Source organism: Postia placenta, assembly GCF_002117355.1.
Source record: "Postia placenta MAD-698-R-SB12 unplaced genomic scaffold POSPLAscaffold_2, whole genome shotgun sequence".
Classification (NCBI taxonomy): Eukaryota; Fungi; Basidiomycota; class Agaricomycetes; order Polyporales; family Adustoporiaceae; genus Rhodonia; species Rhodonia placenta.
Window position 1 is genome coordinate 3,109,060 of NW_020169833.1, and position 8,804 is coordinate 3,117,863.

Here is an 8,804-nt window from a genome sequence, read left to right on the forward strand (position 1 = left end):
TTGACGAAAGCATGCAAGCTGGGCTGCACGTTTGCGAGTATCCGCCGAGTGTGTATATACCACGAGGGGGCCAACGTCGAGGTTTGAGTTAAAAAGAGGATTAGCCAGTCAAGGGAGGAGGCAAGGTGGGCAAGGCGCAGGCGCGCCTGGGCGCGTGTCCCTCCGGCACGGCTACCACCATCTCCTCTCGTCCTCTCCGACAAAACTTGTCTTCGCCATTGGCTCCGACGACTGAACAACATTGTATCTGAAGCTCGCTTCTCTGTCCCGTACCGCGTCCAATCACAAAGACTGTATTTGCACAAGTTGATCTCGGACGCGATGAGCGTGACCGTATATGCTGCTGTTTCCGCCACCCTCTCAGCCGTCTACGGCAGCGAGCCCGCCTCAATCTTGTCGTCCGAGGCAGGAGCACCAGTTTTCTACCCGACAGGCCGCCCTGGCCGCAAGGATGCAGAAGCCTTCTTGCAGTCGCTCACTCTGAAGGCGAACGCCGCTGCTAACGCGATGGGTTGTGGCAGCGCCCTCCTCGGGCAGACCAGCGAGACTGACGAATTTGGAGACCTCGCGTTCTACCTGGGTGACGGCGACTATGGCAAGAGTCGTAACAGAGCCGAAGTCATCGAGGCGTTGCAGATGCAGCCCCGGTTGACTGAGAAATCTACGGTGAGTCCATTCTGCTATTTGCATTGTCATGATTCCCCTTTATATTAAACGATTGTATAGATCGAGATTGTAGACCTCTTGCCCGATGTACCCCTTCCTGTTTCTTCGTGCTTGCGACAAAGCAACGAAGCAGAAGAGGCACAAGAACTTGTGCAACTGCTGTCGCTCTTGTCGGACACATACTGTATGCGCATTGCCAACCTCGGCGATAATCACAATCTCGTCGTATATCTGCTGGTCGCGCGCGCACCTGCCGCGTTCAACTTCCCAGGGTGGGTTGGCCTGCTTGGCGCGGGGATTTGGTCTTAGTGAGTACTATTGTCATACTCGACATCTCGACTAGAAGCAACGCGTCCATCCAGAGTCTCGGGATGCATTTGCTGCAGCTTTCTACGCCAGACGTATCAAGCTTTCTTTGGATTGATGCTTCTGTTACTTAACAAAAGGCTTTCGTGCGACTACTCTTTCACTATCCTTAGCGAGCGTATCGCTCGCTTCTTAATAACATGTCGATCTGCAGATTTCATACATACTGTAGCATGGCCTGACTTTGCGACAAGCGAGTTTCTAAAGCTCAGCCTTCTTCGCGGATGTAGATGAACGACCCTCTGGGCCATGTCTGACCTCGGGCTCAGTTAAGGTCATATGCCTGTTGCGTATGAATTTTCGCATGGTTCGATGGGATCGTTAACACGTTCATGCCTCCGTTTTCTCCCTTTTCCAAACCAGTCGCATGGCCAGCCCCTCCTACTTCGCTTGGCCTCATTCCTTTCAAATGGAACAACCTAGGCTCAGGGTCAGCGATCCTATCATTCCTTACAGATTGTCTACACGCCGTCTATCTCTGCTATAGCATGCCTTCTGGGGGGAAATACGCGAACCCTGGTTAAAAAACTCATCGTCGGCAACTGCCTCACGTTTCCATGGTACATTCTTACAGGCCGTAGTGTTGAGTGGGTCCATCTGTCGGGCGTCAAACCCCTGAAGAAGTTTAAGTTTTGTCTTCTGTTTGCGAAAGTGGTTTGCGCTTGCGCCGAATTGGAACAATGAGTTCCTTGCAGCTCCACACTTACATGCTTAGAAGGAATAATTACTTGGAAACGGCTACTGGTTTTCGCTCATTGCGAGAACTCTGCACCACCAGAATATAATAAGCCTTTGCGCTTTAACCTTTGTGCCGCCCTGTCTCTTCACCCTGCCTCACTCCCGTCGAAATCGGCATCGATGTAGGCATTGCGCAAGCATTCGGCTTCAATCCGCATGTGGTCGAGATTATCGCACCGCTATTCGCAACTTCCCTTCAGACTCTAGATATCGCCTTTAATAACAAATATTCTGAGCTGCAGACTGAACGCCTCACGATCTCGGGATGCCTCCCCCCTACTCTAGGTCCTCAAATACAATATCAATGTGTCACCAACATTAACCCACAGGTAAATATCGTGAACGTGTAGCTTAAGCCTCACGAATCCTGATCCTCTCTAACGGCAATTCCGCTAAAGGGACCGTCCTCCCCTCACTCAGCGAGGGAGCTCTTTTGCGGACTGCCTAGGGGAGACTACCAATTTCCATATTCGCGATCAACTACACCCTCCTTTGAGTCCTTTCTCATATAGTCTAATCCCGTTTTATATCCGCTTGGTCCTCAGAATGAGCCTCATGCTTCCCGAGAATACGTTGTCGTTAGTGCTCAAGCTCGTTACGGTCGATTTTGCACGGTTTCGGTTGTACCTTTAGCACTACCCATAAGGAATTGGCGTGAACAATGGAATGAGGACAACAAAATAGTACATCTTCTTATGTCTGGCAATCACAGTGTTACGACAGATACAAACAAAATGGGAGCAAATCTCAACAATTATACGGCGGGGTCGGTGGGCAGGCCACGGTGATTGCCTGGCGGTTATCATTACATAATTTGTGTCTAGTCTTCTTCGTCTTGGACCTTGGTTGTAGACCGCAATCGACCCGACAACTCTTTTCATCTGGCAATCAAAGCACACATCATACGCAAGTCATCTACGAAGAGGGCCTGGCAGTGTCAGACATCTAATCGACGCTGCAAGATCGATCTGATTCAGAGTCGCCTTGGTTGTGAACGCTGCAGTAGTTCACCCTGACTGAAACATTTATCTTTCCGTTCTATTTCTTGTACTACTAGTGCCCATACTGGCGCCTGTCTGAGCGCTCACCCACAGGTTGAACATTATGTAGCTTACATAATGGGGTCCGTGTGCACTTCGTACCTGGTAACGTACCACTACATTTCTTTCTTTACTAAACATGACCACACAGATACAGTGGTCCGTGCGTAGCCGGTACTTGTATAAATAGTTGTACCATTAGTTGGTCGAACCCTAAGTTCGACCTGGTTATTCATTCAAGTCTCTGTGTCGCGACTTAGGGTCAAGCGACTGGGAAACACAGACAAATGACGCTGGGGGCGTTCGACTGGGTCTTACCGAAGCGATGGTGAGCTTATGCTCAAACCTAAGGCTAGGGACAAGTAAATGTATTAGTTAGTAGGGTAAGAAGGAATACAAATGAGGGCTTACTGACCTAGGGACAAGAGGTCGAAACTGAGGTCCCTAGGGCAGCAGAGGCCGGCTTATATACAGGGGAGGATGAGGGCAGGCTGTGCGCACTGGTCTGTGCATAGCTGGTCCGTGCGCAGCATGCTGACGCGGCCCCGGGGGCCGGTGAGTCAGAGAGGCTGTGTCAGCGGAGCCCGAGCTGTGCCGCGCACTGCCGCCCCATCTAATCTAATCATACAGTAGATAGCGATGCGTCCATATCAGGCATGTAGTACAGAGGTCGCGGGTTCGAGCCCGCGAAAAGGAAAAATTAAAAAACGGCTAGACGCCGTACCAACTCGTGACACTCTGCTCCTCTTCGCTTGGGCTAGTGGTCATTCTCAACTTCCTTGCTCGATCTTCAGGACGACGCACTGTCCATAAGCCCTCACTCATCGTCTATGAGTCAGGCATCAATATAGGAGTATAGACTGTTGTATCACTGACTACGTGACAAATGTATGGAGCATGCTTGCATCTAAAGCAGCAATGAGCTGACATGATCATTGTGTGGCTTCTCTGTAGATGTCTTTTCAGGTCCTAAGCAATGACCTGATCATGAGAATGATTTTCCAATATGTAACTCCCTGGGCAGATCTGGCATGCGTCTCAAAGTCGTTCTCCGAATATGCACTCGACGTTATATGGCGAGTCCTGCCTGGCATGATTCCTCTGTTCAGCCTCTTCGATAGCTTCCGGAAAATCATGGACCCGTCACCTGGACGAGCTCATTATGTTTGTTTTGAGGGATTATGTGCATGCCTTTTTGCTAATATGCATGATAAATAGGTACTCTGCAAACAGATCTGTCCTGAAGAGTGGGCACGTTTCAAGTGGTATGCCCCCCGTGTACGGAGCTTCTTCTTCTGCAATCAGCTCGAGATTCATCCCTTTGTGTTTTCGCTTGTATTGGAACAAGCCTGCGGAATGCCTCTTTTACCCATGTTGTCTATGATCGATTGGAAACAATCCGATGATACGACCTACGAAACCCTAACCCCTAACCTGGGTGCGACCTAAAGGGACTAGAGAGACGGATTATAGTCTAGTGAGAGGGGAGTTAGCAGCAAGGTGTCCCGCGGTTCGAGTGAACACGAGAAACACCCTTGGAAAAGGCTACGAACAACGGGGAAGGTACGAGGTGGCTTCGACACGTCGTCGAAGCTACTCGGAGGCTGTGGATGGTTAGTGGAGAGGATCGAAGCTCGGCAGAGCTCTCCGATGTATCGTAGAAGGAAGGGACACGACTCAATAGGGGGGACTTAGCTAGGACGCGGTTTGCAGTTTCTTCGACAATAGTCGAAGTCGAAGGGTTCGTCGAGACGGTATCGACGAGTAAATGCAGTGGACGAGGTTTCGAGGTTACGCAGCGAGGGACGAAGTGACGCAGTTAGAGGCTTAGACGCGGGGCGAACTCGACTTATGAGCTCTGAACTCGAGGGGGGAACCGGATCTTGTATTTTTGGAGAGAAGTACGACAGAATTTATACTACACAGGACGCTACGACTATCGACAGTGGCACACTGGTACAAGGGGCTTTGCATTGTTCCTCAAGAAGCTGCCTCACCGAGGGGCACATACTAAGTCCATCGGTAGAGTGACGTCATGCCGAACGCGGAGATGAAGAGCAACATATGGCCACTTCGGACCGGTAGCCGTCGTGAAGGCATGCCGCGAGGTTCGATACCTAATCAGGAAAGACCGGCTACTTCGGTGTGGCTTGGAGCGAAGCGCGCGCTTGGCCGAGCGGCGTCAAGTGGCCCTATTGTTCGCCGAATGCGGAAGATGTCCCGGGATCTACGCGCGAGGCATCGGGACGACCGTGCCGAGCTTCGAGTAAGCGTCGCGCACCGTCGAAGATGTCGAAGAGCGTCGAAGGCGAAATCGAACTGTGGGGAGACTGAGTCGAAGTGCCGGGCGGGATGCAAGTGCCGAAAAGAGGTGTATCGGGGCCCAGAGGGGCTTGGCGCCTATCATCTCCTCCCTATTGAAATTTGGACCGCCCTCGGTCCTCCACGTGATGCAAGAAGCGCGATGGTCGTGAACGGATCGAAGCGGCATGACAACCCGCGTCGGTTTCGAACGCCACGTGGCCGGCGCTAAACGCTGGTCGGAAAGGGGTTATAAGCAGGGTAGACTTAGCCTCATTTTCCCCATCCCATCGTTCCTTCGTCGCTACCTCGTCGCCCTCTCCCGCATACTCTCTGCTTTCTACGATGTCTTCTCGCTCCGCCACCCCTGCGTCGACGCCTTCGCTCGTCAACCGCCGCCTCGCCTCCTTGCTCGTGGTTCTCGAGGCTCCGCCGACCGCCGACGCCGCGCTCGACGTGGTCGAAGAGTGGGCGCAAGACTTGTCGCCCCTCGTCGTAAGTCGCTTCATAATCTGCATAACACAGCTAACCCTTTGTTTTCGAACAGCTCGCCTATCGCAAGGCCCTGGGCGCCATCCGCGACGAGGAGACGGAGCTGCGCGTCGCCGCCGCCGTCAAACAGCTCGCAGAGCGGGCGTCGGAGTCGTGGGTCGAGTGGGCGCGCGGTGACTGGCCCGAGCTCGCGACCGCCATCGACGCCGAGGTCGAACGACGCGCCGAAGAGCAGAAGCACCTCGCCGAGGAGGAAGCACGACGCGTCGAAGAGGCCACGAAGCGTGCAATGGCCGCCGAGGACCGTCGCCTCGAAGACGAACGGCGTCGAAAGGATGAAGAGGACCGTCGGAGGCAGGCTGCCAAAGACGAGCGTCGCGCACAAGAGGCCGCCGACGAGGAGTTGGCGAAGATCGCGGCCGCCGAGGGACTTCTCGACAAGGGGAAAGGGTGCGCGAGAGTCGACGAGGAGGTCGCCGAGTTGTCGGACGACCCTTCGCTCGTAAGTGTTTCCTTCTATCGTCCTTCGATCGCTAATCTCTCTTTCGTAGAAGACTCCTCGGGCAGTCGAACGCCCGTTCGCGATGACGGAGGTCGACATGGCCGCCGCTGCGCTTGAGAAGCGTCAGGCCGGACAGAAGGTACGTTCGACCCTCCGTCGAATCTGTCCGATGCTAACGCCTTGATAGTGTGATCGTTGCGCCGGCTACCGCTCGGCCCCGGTCGAATGCGTGTGGGTCGAGAACGCTACGACCTGCGAGAGGTGCGCGCAGTTCCAACAGGGCTGCTACTTCGACAAGGTATCCGTGCTTGGGAAGACGAAGAAAACGCGCGGCGGGGGTTCAACCACGAAAAAGCGCAGTAAGTTGTTTCCTCTGCGTGTCCTAATATTGGCTAACGTCTTCGTAGTTCGGCCGACCTCTCCTGTGCCTTCGGCCGCGGATTCGAGTGGATCGAAGAAGCGTCGAGTTGACGAGCCTCCGCGCCCCCTGCTTCGACTGCCTCTCGATGGGGCCAGCCGCCTTGGCCTCGAACAGGATGACCTCGACGCGCTCGACCTCGACGACGAATCTCGGGGGATCATTCGCATCATCCGCGAGGAGCGCGCTCACATCGCTCGCCGTCGAGCACTCCTCCACGACATGGACCTCGACCTCCAGAAGATGGAGAAGGCCGCGCTCGCGAAGGGAGGAATCGGGTTCGTGCGTGGGGCTGTCGACGACGACTAGGCGATGGCGCTAGTCATTTTGTATCGTAGTTGTCCTCATGTCGTAGAATATTGCATCGATAGTTGAATCGAAAATGTGGCCCTTGGCCTAGACGAAACCTAGCGGGAACTAAGAAAAGGAAATGAAGATAAGTGTGTTCGAAGTAAGTCGTAATATGATCGAAGGACATAGAAGGTGAAATAGAAATGTTCGTAGCGAGGGAAAATGGACTTAATGAAAATATAGGCTCAGTTTGTCATCACAGCCTAGGAGGACTCGTCTAAGGTGAGCCTCCGCGCAACGGTCAAATCGAAGCGTTCGTAGAACGTCGAACGATATTGCGACTCGAGTTGAATCGAAGATATTCGTACAAGGGATGGTCTAGAACGTAGGAGAAAATCAAACATATCGCGTAACGTGAGAGCAGGAATGGAGAGAAGAAAGTACGTATCGTGTTGTACAAGGGAAGAACCTCTATTCGTTGCGTTCTTCGGCTTCTTCGACTTCATCATCATCGTCGTCGCCTAGAGAATTCGATAGTTCGAGTTCTCGAAGACGCTCGGTCGAGACACCTTCGAGATCTTCGGGGATTGGAATGGATTTGCGCGCGAAGTACGGAATGACGCGGAAAGCTGCGATGGGTCGATCGAGGACTGTACCGTCGAGTTCGCACACGATGTACGCGCCGCCCTTGTTGCGCGAGACAACGATGAGGGGGCCTAGATATCGCGGGCGCATCTTGCAGTTGAGGGACTTCTCGATCTTCGTGTTGCGTATGAGCACTAGGGCTCCGTGCTTGAAGTTGAAATCCTGGATTGAGTGCTCGTGCTCTTTCTCGAAGCGAATTGCTGCAGTTCGACGTGCTTCGTAGACCTTCGAGTGGAGTTCGGTGACTTGCTCGACGCGTTTCTGGAGTGCAATGGCCCTACGGGCGATGAGATTGGTCGTCGAAAGAATCGAAGTTGGTGGTGGTTGCAGGTACGTAGCTTCGACGATGTCAAGAGGAATGAGTGGATGGGTGCCCGTAACAGTGAAGTAGGGTGAGCAGCCCATGCGTCGTCGAGTCGTGATGCGCTCGGACCAAAATACAAAATACGCAGCTTGGGACCATTTCTTCTCATCTCCATCGGCTGTCTTGAACAAGGCTTGTCGCGTGCTGAAATGCGGACGTTCGACCAGACCGTTCGCCCTCGAATTGTACCCACTGATTCGAATATGGTTGATGTGGTACTTCTTCGAAAGGTAATCGGCCGCCTTGATGAACGCCGTACCGTTGTCGGTGACGATCTCACTGAGCGCGCCCCATCGACAGAGGATGTCTTCGAAGATCCAGTCGGCGAGGGCCTTTGCTGTCTCTTTTCGAAGCATTCGAAACTCGGGGTAAGTCGTGAGCGAGCATCTACCTTGGACCAAGTACTTGTATCCGCCCGAGGCAGGCATGTGCATTGTGTCGATGTGAATTTTCGCGAAGATGGGGGCTGGTACTGCGACGGTCGGAGGAATGAGGATTTGACGCACTTGTCGAGACTGGCAGATATGGCACGATCGAACGAACCAAGCGATGTCGGCATAGTGGAATGGCCACCAGAATCGCTCATTGACGAAGGCTCGGGTTGCATAGATTCCTCGATGCGCGGTGCGGTCGTGGCATTCTCGAAGTATTCGAAGGCGATCGCCGGGCTTGACGACTAGCTTGTGTGCTCCGTGACTGTCCTTGCGCCAGAGGGTGTCGTTGTCGAGGAAGAATTGCATGCAGTACTTGATGAACCCTTCGTAAACGCTTTCGGAGATGCCATCGGGCTTTGCTAACGTTCGATGAAATTCGAGCACATCGTCGAGCTTCGCATCGGCGAGCTGCGCTTGCTCCGATCGAGGCACTAGCTTGTAGCTATCCTCCTCCCTATTGAAATCTGAGCCGTCCTCGGCTCTGTCATTGGTGAAGATGGCTAGCAACTGGACGGACGGGAGGGGCTGGATCTGGTGAACGAAAGAA

General features: G+C 53.4%; 2 protein-coding genes across 2 annotated transcripts; both read left to right on the forward strand.

Moving 5' to 3' along the window:
• Window positions 1-321: 321 nt before the first annotated feature.
• On the forward strand, window positions 322-975 carry POSPLADRAFT_1044016 (hypothetical protein; the record flags this gene model as incomplete). Its single annotated transcript, XM_024478443.1, has 2 exons — window positions 322-666; window positions 727-975. The coding sequence occupies 2 exons, from the start codon at window positions 322-324 to the stop codon at window positions 973-975; spliced, it is 594 nt and encodes a 197-aa protein (XP_024343437.1).
• A 4,481-nt stretch (window positions 976-5,456) lies between these two features.
• Window positions 5,457-6,832, forward strand: POSPLADRAFT_1053271 (hypothetical protein; the record flags this gene model as incomplete). Its single annotated transcript, XM_024480373.1, has 5 exons — window positions 5,457-5,606; window positions 5,659-6,105; window positions 6,155-6,244; window positions 6,293-6,464; window positions 6,513-6,832. 5 exons carry the CDS (start codon window positions 5,457-5,459, stop codon window positions 6,830-6,832), a joined length of 1,179 nt encoding a protein of 392 aa, XP_024343438.1.
• Between the last annotated feature and the right edge of the window lie 1,972 nt (window positions 6,833-8,804).